This window comes from Lactuca sativa, chromosome 6 (genome assembly GCF_002870075.4).
Source record: "Lactuca sativa cultivar Salinas chromosome 6, Lsat_Salinas_v11, whole genome shotgun sequence".
Classification (NCBI taxonomy): Eukaryota; Viridiplantae; Streptophyta; class Magnoliopsida; order Asterales; family Asteraceae; genus Lactuca; species Lactuca sativa.
This window is the reverse complement of record NC_056628.2, coordinates 53,924,973-53,949,750: the sequence shown is the minus strand read 5'-3', so window position 1 is coordinate 53,949,750 and position 24,778 is coordinate 53,924,973. Positions and strand designations below refer to the sequence as shown.

The window sequence follows — 24,778 nt, the reverse complement described above, 5'->3', positions numbered from 1 at the left end:
GCCGAGTCTGTTCTTCGGACTCGGCGAGTCTAAGCCATGCATGAACTCAAACTCACTCCTGAGGTCAGATCCGTTCCAGTAACTCATAGATCCAGTCCTTCCAAGCACATTTATCACGTAAAGTTACAATCTTGGTGCTCATCCAAAGGTCCAAAGGCCTTATTTGATGATATGGTCTCTAGAATGCTATTCTAAGCTCATGGCCTCCATTAACACTCATAAAGCTTGAGGGAAAAGAGTCTCTGGACCTCTTTGGATCCAGATCTAAAGCATCAACACAAAAAGAGGCCAATTACTCCATGAATCATTCCACAAAGAAGCCCTAACTCTAAGATTTACACCAAAGGCTGAGAAAGGAACGAATGGTTACCTCAAATGAAGTCTCTGGACTCACGAATCACTGGATTAGCACCTTCTTTGGTCTCCTCTTGCCTTGATCCTCTTCTATATGCAAAATCACCCACAAATAATCAAGGATCTTCCTCTTTTCTCTCACAAAACGCTCAAGGACTCTTTTAGGGTTCTCTCTGGGGTTGGTGGCCGCAAATGACGACCATAAGCCCCTTTAAATAGGTCTCATACCCTGAAATTTAGGGTTTCATTAAACAGCGTGGACTCGTCGAGTCCACCTTTTGGACTCGCCGAGTCCGGACGCGAACCCTTTCCCAAACCGCGATCATACTCGGCGAGTTTGAGCTCCAACTCGCCGAGTCTCCTCACAAAACACCAAAATTAAGAAGAATAAATAATACCTGGGAATCCGGGCTGTTACAATTCTCCCCCACTAGAACTAGACTTCGCCCTCGAAGTCTCGCTCTGCAAATAACTCCGGATGCTGCTCACGCATCTCAAGCTCCGGCTCCCAAGTCATCTCGGACCCCTTACGATGCCGCCACTAAACCAAAACCAAGGGTATCTACTTGTTCCTCAGAACCTTGATTTTCCGATCTCTGATTGCCACTGGTCTCTCAGCATAATTCAGGCTCGCATCCACCTGAATATCCTCTAATGGAACCACTGCCGACTCATCGGCTAAACATTTCCTCAGTTGCGACACATGAAAAGTGTTGTGAATCTGCCCCGACTCTGCTGGCAAATCCAAACGATAGGCTACCCAACCTACCCTCGCGATCACTCGGAATGGACCAATATATCGGGGCCCCAACTTGCCCCTCTTCCTGAATCGAATCACTCCTTTCCAAGGAGAGACCTTCAGGAGTACAAAGTCACCGACCAAAAATTCGAGCTCGGACCGGCGCCTGTCAGCATAACTCTTCTGTCGACTCTGAGCGGTCAACAACCTCTGCCTGACCTGTTGTATCTGCTCTGACGTCTGAAGCACGATCTATGTACTTCCCATCACTCGTTTCTCTACCTCTACCCCGCAAATGGGGTCCGATACCCCCTTCCCTACAACAGCTCAAAGGGTGGCATACTGATGCACTAATAATGGCTGTTGTTGTAGGAAAACTCTGCCAAGGGCAAATACGGGCCACAACCCCCCCCCCCCCCGAAATCTAATACACATGCCCGAAACATATCCTCGAGCATCCGAATCGTTCGCTCGCTCTGAAGTGTCCGCAGACATCACCATGGTAAACTCTAGCTCATTTCTCGTATTCATCTTCGATACCGAGCACCAGGTCAACTTTTGGCCCCACAGCTGAACCCCCAAAGGTCACACATAACATGATCCAAAACATCTCACTAACTTCCTCCCCGTGACCACTGTCACGGCCCAATGACACGCAAGTCACGAAATTCCCTTTTCCTCATAAAAAATACAATCCAATCGAAGATCGACTCAGCTCTAACCTCTGGCGTCTGTTGCGCATATTTTCCCGCGCACCTCGCTGACCCTCCCGACAGAGACGGAGACCCCAGTCTCGCCCCGGTTTAACCACTAGGCTCCAAAAACTCAACACTAGGGCTACTCAAGCCTAAAACTCTTCTGCATCATGCACTTATCGGAGAACACTCCATCATCACACTCTCTTGCCGTCTAGTGGGTACTATGGCTTCCCGCAACATTACGACAGCCTCTGACTAGTGAGTACTACGGCTCCCCGTAGCATCACAACACCCTCTGACTGGCAAATACTACGGCTCCCCGTAGCATCACGACTCTCTCTCTCTCTCTCTCTCTCTGACTTGTGAGTACTACAGCTCCCCGTAGCATCACAACACCCTCTGACTGGTGAATACTACGGCTCCCCGTAGCTTCACCCTATACTCTCATTCTCATTACAATGCCACACTATGCTCACTAACTCATGCACCGAAGACTATCATAGATAGTTACACACACACACTTGCCCCGATATGCATTACAGACTCTGGCGGCAACCGCCATAACACAGAACCTTCCTCTGCGGAGATCCACTTCCTTAAATAATCCCTCTTGATGACAATACACAAAGGGCTCCCACTGGAACCGTGGATACATGATACATCACTGGTCATCTTAAGCCCAAGACTTTAAATAACTCTGAAATCGGGACGCTATACGCGGAAACCACGGAACACCCTAACAGAGCATCACAATGTTCTGCCTCTACCACTGATTCCTATACTCCCAGCACCATACACATACAACAATACATTTCCTCTGAATCCCATAATAATTTCCTATTTCACTCAATGCGCAACTTCAGTGCATCCAAACACTCAATTAGAATACAAGGAAGGCGCTAACCCTTCAGAACACACTGATGATCCTCCGAAACCCTTTCCACTACTACTCAAAATCCAAGCAAGAATACACATCCCAGCCCGGGAGTTGGCTACTCGACAATCTTCTACCCATATTTCAACCCAGAAGTTCTCAATTGCCCATCCCATCATTACGAGTCTTCCACTTGAAACGACTCTAACCACCACCAGATTCCTGACCATTGACCACCCGCCGTGGAGACACCCATCCTTCTCTCAGACATATACCACATGCATCATCTCACCCTGCACCTTTCCTTGATCACTAATGACCCTGATCTCATGAATTCAAGCCGCAGGTTTCTGCATCCAACCCCTAACCGCTCTTGCACAAATCTCTGGTTTTCACAATAAACCACCCGGTTCTCCCCCATTTAGGGTTCGAACAATCACTATCTGACACATCAACAACCTTACGAACTATTTTCACCAGCAATAACGCACCTGCCCCTGGAAAGTGCTACGCAACGCCCGATAATCCCCTTTAAGGAAATCAATCGATCTCATAACTCTGAACCTCAGATGAAACCCTCAAGAACTTCTCGTCACGACTGCCTCTAGTCGTTCCAAGTCTCGTACCAATCCAATACCAAACAACTCAACTGCCCAATAACATCACTGACTCATAAACTGGACCACAAAATCATCATACTCCCCCACCTTGACTCATCAACCGACGTTCCGACACATGGATCATCCCAAGAACAGGGACCCACTCCCATATTCAATACCCAACATAAATAGAAAAACGACTGCACTGATTAACTCAACTGGACTCCCCACTGATACCTCTACAATACGCCCTACTATACTCAAATAGGTGTAACGTGGTCCTCGACTATCTCAGTCCCATCTGACTATCTGCTCATGGAAAATCACTGTCTCGCAGCACACATGCTACCTGATACTCTGATGGAAAATCATCATCAATGGCAACCTACAGGGTTTTACCCCCAAACCCGAAACTTAAACATCAGGCCTCTCATGTTCCGCACACGAACATAAATAGCACCACTCAGGTCATAGAAGGTGACATCTCCTCTATCGACTGATTGCTCAACTCAGACTGAAATTCTCCCCTCCCTCTAACTCCTTACCAAAAATACTCTGATAGGCTCTCGACCTCCCTCTCAAGGGACGCCTCTTCGAACTCAATCATGGCCCACATGCCTAAAACCCATAGTGTCCAATCTCTACCTCATCAATCGTGACCGGATAACCGGAGAACCACAAGCATCATTCACTACGAACCATGGTACTCATCCCATGACATCTCTTCTCAATATGCTCCGGTGTATGGTACTCGAACCATAACATTACTCCTCCATCTGTTCCGATGTATGGTACTCGAACCATAACATCATTCCTTCATCCGCTCTGATTTATGGTACTCGAACCATAACTTCACTCCTCAATCCGCTCCGATGTATGGTACTCGAACCATAACATCACTTCTCAATCTGCTCCGATGTATGGTACTCGAACCATAACATCACTCCTCAATCCGCTCCGATGTATGGTACTCGAACCATAACATCACTCCTCAATCCGCTCCGATGTATGGTACTCGAACCATAACATCACTCCTCAACCTGCTCCGATGTATGGTACTCGAACCATAACATCACTCCTCAATCTGCTCCAATGTATGGTACTCGAACCATAACATCACTCCTCAATCTGCTCCGATGTATGGTACTCGAACCATAACATCACTCCTCAATCTGCTCCGATGTATGGTACTCGAACCATAACATCACTCCTCAATACGCTCTGATGTATGGTACTTGAACCATATCATCACTCCTCAATCCGCTCATTAGAACCTTCAGAATACTCCTTGTATCAAGTATGGGTCCTCTGCTTTCAGTAGTACGGGCCCATACTACCTGCCACATCTACCCATACTTTCCACACGGACTATCTCGGAGCTCCTAAGTAGCTGCTCGACCTTCTCGTTCACCAATTCCGTCGCGCGCTCGCTCCCCAGCGAAATTCTCTACTTTGCCAACGCACTCATCTGGCTAAGGTTACTCCCTAGGCTCTTCCTAGATTCCCACACATCTCTGCCATCAGCTGCTGAAGAGCTCCTAATGATGCCAGCCATTTACCTCCTGAATATCGTCATATTCGCTTGGTAGCTGACTCCCATCATCGAGAGTTCCACAAAGCACGAAGCAAGCAGCATTCGAGCATTGAAGAATATATATGACTCACTCTGGGTGATAACTCCACTTGCTCTGCTCATCCTCGAAAGTACCACCGAACTCTGGAACTCTTCCCCTTGCGGGTTCTAACTATTCTTTCTCTAAGTACCACGGTACTTATCTAGGTATCTCCCCTAGATTACTCCTCTACTCAAATCCCCTAAGGATTCCAACTAAATATTCTCACTCATCACATACTCAAAAGCACATCGCATATAACAACAATTCCTAGACTAAGGCATCACAAATCAGGCCACTCTAGTCCTAAGATATGGAATACCTAGCCTGTCTCTAGCATGCAATAATATCTCATAAAGTGCATCATAAATATCTCATAACACAAGAGTAAGGGTATTTTGGGAATTCACCGTTCGGGCTCTGGCTGATTGTACACACTGCTCTTTCTCGCTTTCTCTTTGAACTCTTATTCGCTTTAGAAAATTATTTCTTTGAAAACCTTTCTTACTTCCTCAGTTTGAGTCCAGATTTACCCGAAGGCGCATCCGAATCCCTCAAACCAAGGCTCTAATACCGACTTGTAACACCGAAAATTTCAAAACAATTTTTCATTTAAAAATAATCGTTTAATTCTTAAAAACACTTTTCTTAAAATCTCATTCATAATCGAATTACAAAACATAACTCCATTTTCACTTGCATAATAAACCAGGATCCTCAAAACATGACTCTTTCTCTGGTGTGTACAATCGAGCCGGTGTCGTCCCGTGATCCTGAGAGAAACCTGAAACACATAACACAAAACACTGTAAGCACGAAGCTTAGTGAGTTCCCCAAAATACCACACATAACACATATTAGCCACTCGAGGCTATACCTCTGTGGGTCCGTGGACCCTACTCTATGAACCCTCTGGTTCTAACTCTGTGAACCTTCCGGTTCTAACTCTAGGAACCTTCCGGTTCTAACTCTGTAAACATGCACAACATAAATCACATAGAAATAATGCAGTACAACACATAGCATACAAATACTCTGTCACATAACTCTGGTTACCTACTCAAGGTAAAGTATAGTGAGAAGACTCACCTCGCGTATCTCGATAACTCGCAAATCCCGGAAATCACTTGCGCTCGATCCTCCGAGCTATAATCCTCCTATAACACAATATATCTCTAATTAACACTTTCACAACTAAGGTTGACTACCCCTATCAAGTCAACACTGGTCAACTCTGGTCAACGTCCAACGGTCAACTTTGACCGGACTCGGCGAGTGCACTATAGCGACTCGGCGAGTATATACGTGTTCACTGACTCCCTAGGATCCTTTCTTGACACGTCGAGTACTTCCCTGAATCGACGAGTTCCACCTGCCATGAATCGCGGGGCCACCACGACTCAACTCGCTGAGTCTCAAGAACAACTCGGCGAGTTCCAGCTTGACTCAGTCCACCTGTCAACCCTCTATGACTCTCCCTGAATCACTGAGTCAACCCTTAACTCGGTAAGACCACTCGCTGAGTGGTTATGGACAATCTTCATGCTACTCGCCGAGTCTGTTCTTCGGACTCGGCGAGTCTAAGCCATGCATGAACTCAAACTCACTCCTGAGGTCAGATCCGTTCCAGTAACTCATAGATCCAGTCCTTCCAAGCACATTTATCATGTAAAGTTACAATCTTGGTGCTCATGCAAAGGTCCAAAGGCCTTATTTGATGATATGGTCTCTAGAATGCTATTCTAAGCTCATGGCCTCCATTAACACTCATAAAGCTTGAGGGAAAAGAGTCTCTGGACCTCTGTGGGTCCAGATCTAAAGCATCAACACAAAAAGAGGCCAATTACTCCATGAATCATTCCACAAAGAAGCCCTAACTCTAAGATTTACACCAAGGGCTGAGAAAGGAACGAATGGTTACCTCAAATGAAGTCTCTGGACTCACGAATCACTGGATTAGCACCTTCTTTGGTCTCATCTTGCCTTGATCCTCTTCTATATGCAAAATCACCCACAAATAATCAAGGATCTTCCTCTTTTCTCTCACAAAATGCTCAAGGACTCTTTTAGGGTTCTCTCTGGGGTTGGTGGCCGCAAATGATGGCCATAAGCCCCTTTAAATAGGTCTCATACCCTGAAATTTAGGGTTTCATTAAACAGCGTGGACTCGCCGAGTCCGGACGCGAATTCCCAAACCGCGATCATACTTGGCGAGTTTGAGCTCCAACTCTCCGAGTCTCCTCACAAAACACCAAAATTAAGAAGAATAAATAATACCTGGGAATCCGGGCTGTTACACATAAGCTTTATTAAAGTCGTTTTTCAACACCATAATCTTCTTTTATTTCTTATTGTACCAATCTAAAATCTCATTTACCATTAAAGGGTCATCAAGAATCTGGTGCACTTTAACAAACATCGACTACTCCAAATTAACTATTGTGTCAACCGCCTACACAAGCCGGACAGTTAATAATTTTGCAATTATCTTATATTGAACGTTGATAAGAGTAATGTGCCAAAATTATTCACCACCAACGGACTAGAGACTGTTGGAATCAAAATGACAAAGAATACTCTAACGAAATACATGTCGTACGAAAGAAGTCATTGAAAATCTACAAGATATTTGCATGCAAGAGATCTCAATACTTTTTCATAAAAGAAAAGTTCAAATCCATCAGGGACCGGGGGCTTTATGTTGCAATGGCGGACCTTAATGGTGCCCCGGGGGTCCCGGGTCACTGCTCCGATTTCGGCACGTAGTGTAAAAAAAATTATGTTTTTTTTTTAATGTTTTTTCTAGGTACACCGGCTTAAAATACGAGTGCCACTACTAATTTAGATTTTTTTCGAAATTTTTTTTAGTGTCATCCCTACTAAAACCTTCTGCGTCCACCAGTGTTATGATGTATTAATCTTAAACAACATAATTGGTTTCTTAATATGTGGTTTGTGTTATTTAGTATAAGTTTGTCTTTACAAATTATCTTATTTTCATATAACTACAAGACCTTTTCATATTACTTTCATGCAATTCGAAGAAAAAGATACAAGTTGCCTTCGGTGGGACACGATCAACATTAAGGGGCTGTTTGTTTTTTTTGTGAAGAGCTGCGCAACCACTTTTGTCTGCGCCGCGCAGACAACGCGCAGACATATGCCCTCGCAGAGTATTTGTTTTTTGGAAGTGCGCAGACAAAAAAACGTCGACGCGAGGTCTTCCTGGCGCAGACATGGGCCATTGTCTTCAAAGGTCTTCAGACCTCATTTTAACCTTAAAAAAAAAAACACCTGTTTTTTTTCTTTCTCTTTTTACTGAAAATGCATTTTTAATGTTTATGACATGGAATTAAGTTTGAAAAATTAATTTATTTCAACAGCTGCAGACGTTAAAAACAAACAGTCTTCTTATTGCAGACTGCAGACATTTGGTCCACCTCTTCTGCCGCAGAGGCTTGCAGATATGGTCCGCAGACTGCAGACATTTTGGCTTAAAAAAACAAACATCATCTAAGGCAACTCAAACCACACTATATAATAACATTTTCCAATGAATTTATATTTCAATCCTATTACTAACATAATTATTTTTGTTAGTGATATGTGGGTTTTAAGTAAGTTTCTACTTATAACTATTACAATTATTTTTGAATCACTAAACACTTGAATATGTTTTCTTATTATTTAGTGATTTCGAACCTATTATTTTTTTTATGGTTTTTTAGAATTAAATGACTTCCGATTATAAAGAAAAATGAACTTCTTAGGCTCCAAATTCACTCCTTCCATAGAAAATACGACCCTTAAGGTTTACAAACAAAATATTTTTGAACAAAAATATGGACACATTACTTAAATACTAAAGAAAATGTTGTTGAAAAACATACTTGTATATTGTGATTTTTACATGTGTAGTAAAATACTAAGTTTTTTCGTCCACATTTACCCCTTCAACTTGTTAAACTGTACACATTCAGTCCTTATGACCGTCTATTCTAGGTTAGCCGGTAAAAATGACTTAATAGGGTAATATATTTATCAATTCATACACATTTAGTCTTTAATATATTTTTGCAAAATAAGTCATTTTTGTTTTTGTACTCATTCAGTATTTATGAATGATTTCTTAAGGTTTTTCTCATGACATCTTACGTGAGACAATCATTAATGAGGTGTCTGGGGCTTTTAATGCTTTTGTCCATCGTGATCTCGACTACTTGGTTGCTTAGGTCATGTGTTCTAAACGTCATAACTTTTTTCATACGATCTCATATTTTAACGATCTTTATATTCATGCGTTCGTATTTTAGTTTACTACAACTTTCATTCGGATTACTCCCGTTAAAAAGTAATATATTTTTACTTACGATCTTTATATCCATATGTTTACTTATAAATGCATGTATTGATGTTTCTTTTATAAAATCGTAAGTAAAAATATACTATATTTTAGTGAGAGTAATCTTAACGAAAGTTGTAGTAGACTAAAAAAACGAACACGTTGATATAAAGATCGTTAAAATCTGATATCGTATGAAGAAGTTACGACGTTTAGAACACAAGACCTAAGCCAAACCACAAGACTTACGCAACCAAGCAGTCGGGATCACGATGGACATAAACATCAACAACTCGAAACACCTCGTCAATGATTGTCTCACATAAGATGTTGTGAGAAAAACCTAAAGAAATCATTCATAAGTATTGAATGAATACAAAAACAAAAAATACTTATTTTGAAACAAAAAAATAGTAAGGACTAAATTTGCACAAAAATAATAAGGACTAAATGTGTACAAAATGATAAATATATTACCCTATTATGTAATTTTTTCCGACTAACCTAGATTAACCAGTCATAAGGACTGAATGTGTACAATTTAACAAGTTCAAGGTGTAAATGTGGACGAAAAAAACTCAGTAACTAAATGTTTACAAATCAAAAAATATATTAACTTTTCAAATCATTATCCTTTTGTACTTTCATTTAACTACATTGAACAAGTTGCATGACCATGCATGTTGAGTTGGTTTTCTAAGTCACTTGTTTTTACTTCAAGTTTTTTTTTCTTCCCTTAGTCATCCAAACTTTTTATTCACTTCTCTTTGTCTAGTATCATGAAGTCCAAGCTTCCGATCTCAACTCCTTGCATTCTGAAACCCTAAAGATCAATCCACAAAACCCAAAGTAAACTAAAATATAACATTATGTGTACAATTCCAAGATGTTTACAATGTATGATTATGTATATAAAATGATGATAAAAGGCATATAAAACATGGTAGACAACGCATAAAATGTACCTAACAAACAACATCCAAGAAACTTTTGCCGAATTGAAAAACTACCCATTATTGTTGAGGACCATTCAGACGAATTGTGTGAAATTACAAAACAAAAGATATTACTCATTTAAATTCCAAAGTACACTACATTTTTGGTTCAAATCTCAATTTACACGACCATATAAAATACATGATATGTGTAACCTTCTGATTACAATTGTATTTTTCAAATTTCTACCTTTTCATTATTGGTCTATTTTTTCTCAAAGTAAATGAGAGGTTTTTGGTAGGCCATGAATCATGCTAAAAGCCTCAAATGCCCTTACAAAACACCAAAAATACGGTTCCACTTAATTTGCACATAAGTCCCAAAAATTATAAAATGCATGTAATTGAAATGCAAAATACAATGCCATGACATGAAATAAAGATGCTAATAGGCTAATAGCTGCAGAAAACATCTAACAACAAACAAAAAAAACACCATGGTAAGATGACATTAACGGTTGGTCAATTTTGCATTACATTTAGTAGCTTTTATTTAATCACAACTTATTGCTCGTTTACCTGCTACGTCTATGTAAATCCTTCTTATGAATTTGGTAATGTATTTAATATGAAAGTATCAAAAATCACAATAACTAATTTGTTTCATATGAATTCTAATTTATATCAAAGATTAGCTATAAATCGAGTTCACAAATAAATTTGAACTTGAACTTCAAAATTTAGAGGATCATTGCTTCAAATTGCTGACCTTAAGGAATAAATACATGCAATGAGAAAATATTTCATTTCATAATCAATATCAATCCATTTACAGACTATAAATATAACATAAAATTAAATTTGTTAGCATAAATTAAAAAACTTTAATAGATCAACATAAGTTAACAAACATTAAACTAAGTGACACACTTATAAAGAAAAGACAAAACTTCAAAAATGGTCCATGTGGTTTCCAGAAATATCAAGTTTCGTCCCTAAGTTCAAAAAACCTCACAGATGGTCCCTGTGGTTTCAAAACTTTTAACAAATGGTCATTCTGGCTCACTCCGTTAGCATTTCACCGTTAACTCGTTTTTAATAAAATATTGCAGGGGTAATTTCGTCATTTCAGTTGTAACCTTCTCTCTTTAAAAGAAATTGCATGTCCGATTTTTGGGCAAATCCTTTAGCTTCATCAGTCGATCATCTCTCCTCATTTCCACTGTTGCTCGACCGTTGCACCCTTCACGACATCCAATCGCTTCTGATTCAAAGATGGTGACTTGCAGATGTGGGAATGAAGCAACGAAGATCACTTCATGGACGGATCGTAACCCTGGAAGACAATTTTGGAACTGTAGAAGATGTGGTTTCATTCGATGGTCTGATCCCCCTATGTGTGCTAGGGCATTGGTGGTGATTCCAGGTTTGATAAGATCAATGAATCGATTGGAGGAGAGGGTCGCCATTGTAACTGCAGAATTGTGGAACTACCAGCTGATGTTGTTTTGTTCATGGGTATTTTTTTTGGTATTATTTTAATCTCTAAGTATCTTGTGAAGGTTTGGATGGTAATGGAGTTTTGGTTTTTGGTTTGTAACCATTGTAGGGTTTTTTTATTTTAATCGGATAGGGGTTTTTTTGCTTTCAGTTTATGTAGGTGGTTTTGGAATTGGTGTTGTTGTATTTGGTTTATGTATCAGATTAATGTGTAATGAAGTGGTAATGGTAATGGTAATGGAATGTAGTTTGTTATAGTTTATTGTTCAATTTCTTGAATGTTTTTGAAATGCAATTGTTAAGTGTATTGTAAATGCATCTTGAAGATGGTTTTCATTTGCAATTGAAATGTAAAATGTTATTAATTGATCTGTGAAGGGAAGTACACAAAACATATTAATTCATCACAAAAAAGTGCATACACACCGTTACATTCAAAGTTATAAAGTTCTTAACACAACCATGATGCAAAGTTTTCAAAAGACCTACAACACAATTTCTCTCATTCAAAACCGTGCATGAGACTTTCATCTCACACGGCTGTCATTAAATGCAAAGTTTTCAAGTTCTTAACACATCTTCAAACAAGTACACATTACATAAGTTTCTAAATACCTACAACACCAACATCCTAATAACCACTAAAAATAGTTTCCAGCCCCCTCCAACTTCACCACTGCCTCCCTGCCCTTTACATGTTCTGGAATTGTGCCCTTTGTTATGACACTTTGAACAAGTGACTGCCAAATATTTCCTGCTCAATTTACCAGCTTAGCTGTTTGGCTCATCAACACCCATCCTTCTCTTCTTCTTAGGCCTCCCAACCTACACATGTTGATATACTATAGTTAAAATTGAATTCATTCCATGTTCACATGTATACTATATATTTGGTGTACTTTAAATACAAACCTGTGTCTTATGTTTTGGTGGAAGTAAAGTGAATGGGCAGTCACTTTTAGGCCACATTGTACGTCCATTCAATGGATCAATTTTGTTGAAATACATGGCTTTCCATGTTGATAACCTATAGCAAGGATGGACCCATTCATCAACATGTGGGGCATTTTCACCATTTTCAATTTTGTCCCATATAGCACAAACAACATGTCTACATGGGAAACCTGTAATCTCCCAAAACCTACAACTGCAACTTTGATCATTCAAGTTTACCACATATTGGTCTTGCCATGTGCTTGCCACTTGGTACTTCCCTGCCCCATTGTATTTAGCCACATAGTTTGATGCATTAGCCTTAATCTTTTCAAACAGTGTAGTTGCAGTAGGGGTTAGAAGTCCTTCACACTTATCTATTTCCTTTTGCACCACACATAACCTCTTCATGAGATACTCTCTAATATACTCTAAGCAAGTGATAATAGGTTTATCCCTACCTTCATCTAGCTTTGAATTGAATACCTCACAAAGGTTATTCAACAAACAATCAGTATGTGCCCTTCCTGAATAATAGATATTAACAGAAGACAATTACACATATAGTAAACACACAACAGGGAAGATTAACATTTCTCAATAAATTTCTAGAAACTTACCACTAAAGTGAGATTTAGCCCAAGTGTTTGCTGGGATCTTAGACACCCAAGCATGAGCCACTGCATTGATCTTCTTCAACTCATCCATTGCTCTGTTAAAATGATTGACTGTTGTTGCTCTACCACACTCCTAAAGCTGGTCACTTAAGTCTTTTCCTTTCCATTGTTTCTTCATGTTTTCCTGGATATGCCTCAAACAGAACCTGCGTTCTGCACTAGGGAATACCTTCTCCATTGCTGGTATTATTCCCTAAACAAAAGTCAATGTATGCAACATTAGTTAACCAAATGTATTTAGAAAAGGTAATAAAAAAGTTAGGTGGTACACACCTTTTGTCTATCTGAAATGAAGGTAAAGTTTGAATTTGGTCCCAGATCCATATCTTCTCCTAACAGTTCCAAGAACCAGGTCCAGCTACTTGTTGATTCTGTCTCTACCACTGCATATGCTACAGGGTATATGCCATTGTTTGAGTCCAACCCTACAGCAGTTAACACTTGCCCAGGGTAAGGGCCCTTCATGAAAGTACCATCCAGACCTAGAAAATCTCTTAATCCAGATTTGAATCCTAACTTCAATGCACCTAAACAGACATATATTCTTCTAAAAGTTCTTGTGGTAACAGACAGGGAGGTTTCTGGATACACATCAATCCGAACTGTTGTACCAGGATTAGTGTTGAGTAGCTCCAACACATAATCCCTCAAAAATCCATACTGTACTTGGTAGCCCCCACTAATGATACGCTCAGCCATTGACTTTGCCCTAGCAACCTTTTGCAATGACATTCCTACCTCCAGTTTCTTGCACAACTCTTCATGTAAAGCTTTCACTGGAATTTTAGGGTTACTCTGTATTTGTTGAACAATTAAGCTTGCTACGTATCTGGAAGTGCAAACTTTAACCGCCCTTGTTTGCAAACATTTATGCTCATCCTGTACTGTTTTCACCAACCAATCCTGATTTTCATTAGCCCTCGATATTTGGACTGCCCATGGACATGTACCTTTATTGGCAATTACATCTTTACCCTTGCACTTTGCCCTACTTCTGGTTGAGGGCCCACCACCATCAACTCCTGTAGAAGGCTTACTTACAACACCTTTACATTTCACCCTAATCCGTATTTTGTCATTTTTGGCTAGGTATAAAGACCTCCTTGTTGCTACAGCATGTGAGTTCATGTAGTTTTTAACATCAACCTTGGTTTTGAAGACCTGACCAATCTGAAATGGTTTAACATGAACCTCTCCATGTGAGCATGTATTTGACTTACTCAACTCTTTTAGCAGTCTCTTCCTATCATCTTCATGAAATCCTGCAAATTGATAATCATCAGTGGCAATAACTTCCAACTCATCATCAAAGTCAACCACTCCAATCCCATCATCTTTTGAATGATTGTTCAAGATTCCATGTTCATCCACATCAACAGCATTATGGAATTCACTCATGTCTACATCTACATCAAATTGTATGTTAGACTCATCCACATTATATTCATTGTCATCATAATTATCTCCACTATCCTCAGAACCATGGCCACTCTTAGAGTAGAAAGCCTCTCCACTATCATCACTCACCATACCCTCTAGATAATCCACTTCTGGTTGTTTTTCAAATGAAGTTTGAACATTAAACTCAGCATCATAATCAGCATAAAGTGAGTAATCCTCTACAAATGGTTCATAGTCATCAACTGTTGTAGTATTAGCTCCATCATCATCTTGGCAACTTGGTTCATGTACATGGTAAGTTCCCAATTGTTCTTCAGTTTCAACTGCACTAGTGATCACTTCTTCTTGAGTTTCAATTTCATGATTCACCACTTCCTTTTGAATGACATGACTTTGTTTACCTTGAGACCTAATAAATGGTAGAATACTCTTTGAGTAATCATGGCCTTCATCAACATCTAACACTTGTGACTGCTCATAATCAGGGTTCATAGACTTGTTTAGATCAACCTTTCTACTACATGATCCTGCTTCTCTCCTACAAGGTTTCTTTGTATTCATTTCAAGTGACACACTATCAGGCTCCAACTCTTCAATAACAACTTTAGAAGGAGACTTGTAATAACTAGCTACCCTTGTCTGACCAATTTCAATATACACCCTAATAAGTCTGTGTTTAAGGACATATGATACCATTTTAAGTACATCTTGATCATTACCTAAAGGCATTAAGCCATAGTCCAAAGGGTATTCAGGCATACAGAAATGGTAGTAAAGGGTTTGCTCAGTTTTGTACCCTAGTTCTCGAACCATGTCGTCAAGCTCATGAACTGAAAATAAATCAGTGTCAACATAATCTACATATGCTACAACACCATCAACGTATTTCCTTCCAGGTGCTTTGGTGAAGACATCACTGTAGTGTATCTTCAACGTGAAATAGTTTTCATAACCTTCTGTAAACATAAAAAAAAGAAAGTGTAAAATCAATGATTTCCTTACGTCAACACAATAGACCAAGAAAAAACAAGTTTTGTTGTAGTATTGTACCGTATGTTTTTCCTAAGTCCTCCACGGTTACAAATTTTTCTCGAAAACACCATATTGATAGCACCATTGCAATTTCTGCAGCTTAAAACCCTAAATCCCAATTTCTGTTCTTGCTTCTACGATGGGAATGAACCCGATGACTAAACCTGTAACTGGTTATCTTCTTGGGAGAGGGACGGGTAGTGATGTGCAAGCAAGTAATCATTTCATATTAAAGAGAGAAGGTTACAACTGAAATAACGAAATTAACCCTGCAATATTTTATTAAAAAATGAGTTAACGGTGAAATGCTAACGGAGTGAGCCGGAAGGACCATTTGTTAAAAGTTTTGAAACCACATGGACCATCTGTGAGATTTTTTGAACTTAGGGACTAAACTTGACATTTCTGGGAACCACAGGAACGATTTTTGAAGTTTTGTCTAAAGAAAACAATAATATTTCCCCTCTCGTCTCATTTGTTGTTGTGTGAAGTGTGAACGTTAGCTCATGACTCATAATCTATAACCCGATTTAGGCCCATCTCAAGGGTCTGTGTAGGCCCGACACATCGCCTCTATGGGCTTAGAGTATTGGTTGCGGGCTTTGTATTAGGTATTAGGTAGGTAATAATGAAAAGTGAAGTGAGGAAAGCCCAGATAGAAAAAGAGGAAATATCATATGGAGCCTTCAGTTTTTAAGCCGAAGATGTGTTGATCATCGTCAACCGTTGATTCAAATCCAAGGGCCACCACACATCAGAGCTTATGTCACGACAGAGTGCAAGATATATAAATTGCAAAGGAAGCCAAGGAAGAAGAAGATGAAACCCATTTCTTCTTCAGAAATCAAGTACCCGAAGGAGGCGATTTTGATTATCCCACAAAAATTCATATAATCCCCCATCTTCAAAATTTCATCAAAAACTACGTCTTATTCCTTTTCTGTATGAGATAAAGTTGTTGAATTGTTGCTTTGGGTATCGAAAGCGTTTCTGTAAGTTTTTTTTTCTTATCTCAACCCCAAATTAAATGAGTTTCTAACAATCAGATCTTTGATAAGTGATATGTTCTTCGATTTAACCCGTTTTGACTGTTATTTCTGACGATTTGCAGATTTAGGTTCGCACGGAGCACAATTTCTCTACATTTTCGAAGAACAATCGAGCAGATCTTTGTTTTTTATATATGAATCTGTAAAATCTAGAGCTCGTATTCCTGAGAATTTTGGATTTTAGAAAAAAATTCTTTTGATTGATGGAGAAAATAGATAAAGGAGGAGGATGTAAACAACAAGCAGAAACTACAACAGATTTGTTTTTAAGATGGGGTAATAAGAAGAGACTTAGATGTGTGAGAGTGAGAGAACCAGATGATACAGCCGACACATCGTTTGCCGTTTCCGGCCGTCGTAGGATTCGCCGGAAAATCAACTCTCATTTTGTTACTTTTAGTTCCGATAATGAGAATAGAGAACCATCTCTCCAACCACCATCCACCCGTCTCACAAGGTAAAGCATCTTGCCGATTTATCTCCTACAACACATCTGAAAATCTTCAGCAGACACTATAAAGTTTCTCAAAATTTGCAGAATATTCCTTATGGATTTGATGTCTACATCTTCTAAAATCTACAACAACAGAAATTTTCAGAAAAATCACGGAGATCAGATGTGGATTTCTTATTTCTTACATCATCACGTTTAAAACAAGAACGATTCTCCCAGAATTTACTTATCTGGAAATTTTGTTGGTGTTGAAACTAGGGATACATAAAATTTCATTTATGTGTTTGTTAAATCGATTACGAACGTTGTGATGTGTTGGGATACAGGACGGCTGAGGCATCGACGACTCTAAGATCGGAAAGCAACCGGAAATCGTCGTCGGATAAAGAGGATAAGTATACGACGAGAGGGTGTGCGGCGGCGGGGATGGTTGAGAAACCGAAAGTCTCCTCCCTAGACGGCGGCGGAGGAGTAGATGAAGGTTGTTGTAAAAGCAAACATGTATGGCCAAAACTGTATATAGCGTTAACAAGCAAGGAGAAAGAAGAAGATTTCATGGCGATGAAAGGTTGTAAGCTTCCTCATAGACCTAAGAAAAGGGCCAAAATCATCCAACGAACTTTACTTGTAAGTAACATTTTGACATATCCATCTTTCTTCTTCATACACAGAACACATACCAATCTCACTTTCTCTCTGTGTGTTTTTTTTTAATAAATATACAACGTACAACTTGTAATGCAACATGTACAAGTGATTATTGCATTTTTTGTTGATTTTTTTTCTTGAAAAAGATTTTCACCTCGATTATTTTCTTTTCATCTCCATATCTCTAAAAATATAAATTATTTGCCTCATTGCCTGTTATGCTTTTACCAAATTGCCCTTGTGAACTATAAAAATCTTTGGGCGTTTTCACAGTTTTACTAATTTGTCCTCACGAAACCTTGTAAATGGGCTTATTTTAAGAAAAAAGAATATTATTTGAACATTTTTTTCAAGTGTTTTTATTAATTTGTCCTGTGATTTATAAAAATCCGAACTTTTGTTGCAAGTGGTACAAGTTGCTACTGCATGATTGAGTAAAGTTTCGGCCATTTGTGGGAAAAGATTCTTTTTCTTTTTAAAATAAATCGCTTTATTTTATTTACACCAATATTTTGTTGACTTTTTTTGACAATATCGATCGTATTTTTTACTAATTTGCCCCTGCTATTATTGTAATGGTTGGATGGAGCAGTTGGTGAGTCCAGGGGCATGGTTGACCGATATGTGCCAAGAGAGATACGAGGTCAGAGAAAAGAAGAGTACGAAGAAGGTATGTCTACGAATATTCTTCTCTTCTTCAATGAATTTACATATTTTTGTCTTCGATTGTTTTATAAAACTAATGTTATAAAGATAATACAAAAATGATTAAAAATGAAAACGAATGTCAAATTCTTTTTGATTTATTTATGTGATTAATAGTGGTGTGTGAATTGAATGCAGAAACCAACGGGATTGAAGGCCATGGGAAGTATGGAGAGTGATTCGGAATGATATGTATATTGATTATGTGGTTATTTTGGATGAATTTTTGTATATCTTTTGTTTTAATTTTAAATCTCAAATGAAATTTATGATGTTTTTTTTTTTTTTTTTTTTTTTTTCTATAATGTCTCAAATCTCCACGACAACATCATGTTGTTTTTTACTTGATTCAAGTATTCAACGTTTGATTTGATAGATGTTTTGTTAATTAATTTGTCATCTAAAAAATATTCATTTTATTTGATAAGTAAAGTGAAAAGTATTTTAAAGATTAAATTTTTATGTAGAATTTTTTTTCTACATTTAATTAGTACCCACATTAAATAATAACACGTAGATTAAAATATTATTAATTTTATTAAATATATCATTAAATATAAACATTTGATATGGTAGGAGAATAAATAGGAATAAAATGTAAAATGATATTTAATTTCTCATTTTTTTAAAATAATTGTTCAATTAGATTAGAATTGTAAAAGAGGTGATGCATTTTGTATGACATATTTTTAAGGGAAAACGGGAATCAAATATCTAATAGTATATATTAAATTTTATTAACAAATAGAAAGTTACTAAATAGTTAGAAAACATCATTGATCTTGGTTAAGGATGTTTAAAAAAAATAAAAAAACCAAAGTTGAACAACCACCCAAACAATTGAGGTTTTGAGTTATATGGGTTTTGGATAATTTAATTTGGTTAACCTCAGGAGGATTTAATTTGATTTTTGTTAAATATTCCTGATCCAGAAATTAAAATAATATTTTCATGTTTAATTTTTGTAGCGATGGAATTAACTATACAATCGTATCAAACTAATGTTACAATTGGAGAACTTAAATAAAAGTTTAACATGTCAAGTTTGAAATTTTACTTATATTAAAACATAAGTCAAAAGAAACCATTATATATAACCAAGCTAGTCTTCACTAACTAAGCTTCAATCTTCTACTCTAAGTACAAAAATAGTAATGTTATGCTTCGGAAGACTAGCAACTAAACCCGGCGTCACCTTTGAATAGAATTGGATAATAGCAATTATCCAATATCAAAGTCAAAATCCCAAAATACTTTCGAAGCCATTTTGTACTTATAATATATATGGCGATAAATAGCTTTAAGAATAATAAATCTAAAACCAAATATAAGGGTATAATAGTCTTTTCATGTTCATTGAGACCAAAAACAATAGAAAGATCCAAATTTGGACCAACGGTGTACCAACATTTCGTTTTGGACCCAAAAACACATAAATTTGCCAACCACAGGGACCATTTTTGCAATTTTGTCGAAACATTTTAACTCTGAAAGTTGAAACTACAAAAATAACTGAAAAATGTCATAGCATAATGATTGTTGAGATCTTTGACTTTGATTTTGATCACACAAACAATTTTTTTCCCAATTACACTTGGACCAATTCTTAAGCAGGATCTCTACACGAAAGACTAGGATTATAAGATTTTACCTTGATCCAATCCTAGCTCTATACTCTATAGTCCCTTGTTCCTTTAATCGTAAATGCTCACAATGATCTAGTTTCTTTTTCTGCTTAAAATGTTCATTCTTAATTGTCTCAATTTGCATCTACAAGAATATTGTTACTAGTTAAGAACTTAAATTTCATACTGTCATCAACGTCTTAATCAACATCAAGTTAAAATAAACACCATGCATACAAATTTTGTTTGCAAATATGGAGACTAGTTCATTAACGGATCAATGATCTTGCAAAACAATCATAGGTTCTTGATCTTGATAAACTTGCATAAAACACACAAAAAAAACATATAAAAATGAAGGCAATTAACCTATTTTCTTGTAAATGAGTTGGGATTGTCAACACACCATTTTATTAAAAAAAAAAAAAAAAGTTAAAAATTCTCTCTCTAACATGAAAACAAGAATTATTGGTTGACATAACTTAAAACAAATTCACATCAAGAGTTTCTTGTTTTCACCAAAACAGAATCTTTTGATCCATATTTCTATAACCTAAACAATTATTGTCTACTTTATCATTTTTACATCATTCATCTTGCATCAAACAACAAATCCACAAGCCTTTCAGTTACTATGATCCGTTCACTGAGCAGCTTGAAGCATTTCAACTATGAGTGTCTTCACATCCCTACAAAAGTTTAAAAAAAAAAACATAAAACGTAAAAGAATTCGACTCAAACAACAAATTTTAAAAATATATTTTGAGACTCACTTTCTATTTTCAGCACGCCTAGGGAATGGAATCCTAAGCTTAAAGTTTCTCCCTTGATACCCAGCCTATATATATAGATATAAGAACATTGCTATTATAAGTAAAATAATAAAAGCACATTGTTATTATAGTTAAAAAAAAAAGAGCATCAATAATTCAACATCACCTTTACATTGAAACCAAGGCTATCAAGATCCAACATGTATGCAAAGTCCACTGGAACTGATAATGAGTGCTGAACCATGAGTTTTGTATCATCTGAATGGTCTTTATTCATGTGAGACTGTAAATGTCACATTATATATTGATTAATAAAAAATATAATAATAATGAAAAATAAAAAAGAAATCTTGAAATGAACAAACCGTGACAGGTTTAGAGAACTTATAGATTGGATCCACTTTTGCTGCCTTAAACTCCTCATTTGTGAATTCTAATAATAATGGTAAAAACTACATCATCATCATCAAAGAGAAAAAAAAAAGTTTTTAATTTTATAAGTAAATTAAAAAAATAAATAAACAAACCTCCTGATCCTAACAAAGCTGTAGCAACACCAGAAACAAATCGCACGACTTTCGGTTCAATTCGCAAGAATTGGAAGTCGCCAAAGTCAACCTTGACCATAGCCAAGTCAATAAGTCAACATAAAAAAGTCAAATGAGGTAATTAATGTATTAGGTTATGAAAGTTTACCCAAAATGCATCAGGGTGTCTTTCTAAGTATGCAGTGCGTATAGCATCTCTTTCCTCATTGGGAACCTTTAAATTTGTATAAGATATATGAAATTATGAATGTTAATAATGGATTTAGTAAAAGGAATTACAAAATTTTGAGAAACTGGGGGCTTACAGAAACAGTATCACCATGTATGGTTATAACTAAATCTGTTCTATCTTCTGGATCTTTAGCCACAAGCAATGAACATTTAGGGTTAGCTATGAGATCCTGCAAAAAGCAGCTAACATCAATCATGTGAAGGGGGAATATTCATTGTATCTGTAGGAGTTTAAATTTGAGTCATGTTTGAAAACCTTGGTATGAACTGCTAAACTGCTGACTGCTAATATGGGGAATCCATTGGCATCACATGCAAAATCAACCATTGATCCTGATGGATAGCCATCATGTTTCTGCAAAATCAACCATTGATCCATACATGTATGTAAAACAGGATGTTCTACAAAAGATCATATGTAAAAAATTTGGAATTATAATGGCAGGACCTGGGAAAAGGTGGAAAGGACTCCACGCATGCTGTAATGAAGGAGAGTCTTGACCTCTTCAATGGGAGGAAGTCTAGCAGCTTTTTCCTTCAATGGCAAATGAAACGCATATCAAACAAACTAACACACAGTTGTTAGTTTTTGAAACAATGAATAGAAACAGAAGAGACATATACACGAAATTGTTTCATAGGAGATTAGGAGTACCTGATGAGCTTTAATGAGTTGAAAGACGTCAGCAGTAGAATCACCAGATGAAGCACTCTGACAAATCAAACAGCAATGACAATCATAGTTAGGAAAATTGGTCGTAAATCTCACTTATTTCATTTATACACTACATCGAAACTTCCAATGTGATACAAAACTTTCATATGGAGGATGCAAAAAAATTATTATCAAGTCAACGAGTAAAATGAACAAGAATAGAAATAAGATGAAGCTAATCAAGATGTATGTGAATCGAAACCTGCGAAGGAGCTTGAGTGGATGAAGCCATGGCGGAGATAGGATGAAGATGGCGGCGATTGGTGGAGGTTGCGGAGAAGAGGGAGGGAGATTTGGAGTGAGAAAAAAGTTGTGGCGTGATTCCGCAGCTGCTACTAATTCGGCCATTTTTGTTGATCAATAATCGATTAGAATCAAAAGTATGAATGAGTGAAGTTGTTGAGGAGATTGAGCATCGAAGAGTGGAAGGTGCCACCAGAATCTTCATCTTCCCCAATTCTCTCCCTCACACACTTCCCGTTCCTTTTTTTTTTCTTTATCAATAATATCTTCTTAAAATAATAAAATTGAATGAAAACTGTAAACGTTTTAATTACACAAAAATTTTATTAAATTATTTTTGCCTTTTATATATTATTTATATATTATATATTATATTTAGAAGGTGTTTGGTTAAACTTATCAAATTCATAAAATTTTTTAATTTATAGCTTATATCTTCTCTTATAAGCTGATAAATTAAGGGTGTCTAACTCATGGTTTTTTGATTTATTACGGACATGACACCGATATCAATTAATTTTATCCAACCGCTACTTTTAGTTTATATTGGTGAAAAAAAAAATTAAATAAGTTTAACCAAAAACCATTTTAATATTGTACTAGGTGTGAAACCCATATATTATACGGGTTGATTTAAAAAATGATTAAACTTAAAGTATAAAAATGAAATATTTTTAATGTACAACTTTAAAATAAGAAAGAAAGAAATGTATTTATTACAATTTAATATCATATATATGATATTTAATACTTTATATATATATATATATATATATATATATATATATATATATATATATATATATATATATATATATATATATATATATATATATGACTTTAATTAAAAATTAAAACAAACCAAAAATTGACAAGTGTATAATATTTATTTCAAAATTATCACAAAATGACAAGTGTCAAAACTCATGAGAGATTGACAAGTGGCAAAAAAACCTTCATTTATTAAGGAAGATGTTATAGTTGAGTCATATATAACATTTTTTTTTCCTAAACAAACATTATCATATATTTTTTTGTCGTAAAAAACAATATTATATATTTTTTCAATCATAATCTTTCTTCCCCACGGCACAATATAAAATTATATGCGTACAATCTCACCATTAAATTGATACATGGTGTGTTTTATTATTAGACCATCTGAAATATCGTATTATAGACACCCACTCGGCAACACCTATATCTGAACATAATCTCAGTGATTAGTGACTATTAGTTATCATGATCATTTGTAAGGTTGAACATGATACGATACTAATTTATTTTTACTTGGACCGTGTCCGTACCAACAAAAGTTGATACAAAATTTTTGTTTATTAATACTGTACCAATTATAGTTGGTATAATTTTTTTTCTTACCGTATCAAATATATTTGGTACCAACTAGTTTGACTACCAACAAAATTGATTGATATAAATTGATAATGGTATATCCGGAGGCAAAAACGAAGGGGCCAAACCCAAAATGTTAAAACAATAACATGTAAACTAATTTTTATTTGGTTAAATTTTATGAACACTATACATAACCATTCAAAATGGTGGTGTCTAACTGTCTATTCATGTATTTTCTTTCATCAATTTTATTTTTCTATTTTGAAGTAGACTACGTAATATAAATTTTTAATACTTAACAAACAACAATTTACAATTGCATTTTGACCACACTAATTACATTGACTTTAATATTGTTTATACAATTTATAATTATATATTAAAGGTAATTAACAAATAATAAAATTTACTAACATTTTTAGCAAACAATAAATATTAAAAATTAAAAAGTTGCCATATCGTTACTATATATATCAAATTATTATAAATTACTAATTGAGGTTTTCTGTAACTTTTATAAGTTTTCTTATACATTAAATCACATTAAAATATTTAGAAACTAATAAATTAAATAATATTAAAATTAGTGTATCTTTTAATACTTGTCAGGTTAATATCTTTAAAATTTAAAAGAGTTCTATACTTTTTGTAAGAGAAAAAGAGAGATGAAGACTTACCTTACAAATCAGGTTGAGTAGAGCAGGGAACACCAATGAGTCACTAGTTGGAAGACA

General features: G+C 36.5%; 2 protein-coding genes across 2 annotated transcripts; one reads left to right on the top strand and one right to left on the bottom strand.

The window, feature by feature from the left end:
* Positions 1-16,509: 16,509 nt before the first annotated feature.
* LOC111905342 (uncharacterized) lies at positions 16,510-18,825 on the top strand. The gene is made up of 5 exons (XM_023901037.3): positions 16,510-16,689; positions 16,809-17,203; positions 17,527-17,827; positions 18,441-18,518; positions 18,692-18,825. Exons 2-5 carry the CDS (start codon positions 16,950-16,952, stop codon positions 18,740-18,742), a joined length of 684 nt encoding a protein of 227 aa, XP_023756805.1. The 5' UTR covers positions 16,510-16,689; positions 16,809-16,949; the 3' UTR covers positions 18,743-18,825.
* A 1,801-nt stretch (positions 18,826-20,626) lies between these two features.
* On the bottom strand, positions 20,627-22,955 carry LOC111905341 (uncharacterized). The gene is made up of 11 exons (XM_023901036.2): positions 22,648-22,955; positions 22,386-22,442; positions 22,179-22,265; positions 21,987-22,085; positions 21,805-21,900; positions 21,648-21,713; positions 21,479-21,569; positions 21,317-21,384; positions 21,118-21,234; positions 20,952-21,016; positions 20,627-20,867 (listed from the first exon to the last, which is right to left on the bottom strand). Exons 1-11 carry the CDS (start codon positions 22,891-22,893, stop codon positions 20,822-20,824), a joined length of 1,038 nt encoding a protein of 345 aa, XP_023756804.1. The 5' UTR covers positions 22,894-22,955; the 3' UTR covers positions 20,627-20,821.
* Between the last annotated feature and the right edge of the window lie 1,823 nt (positions 22,956-24,778).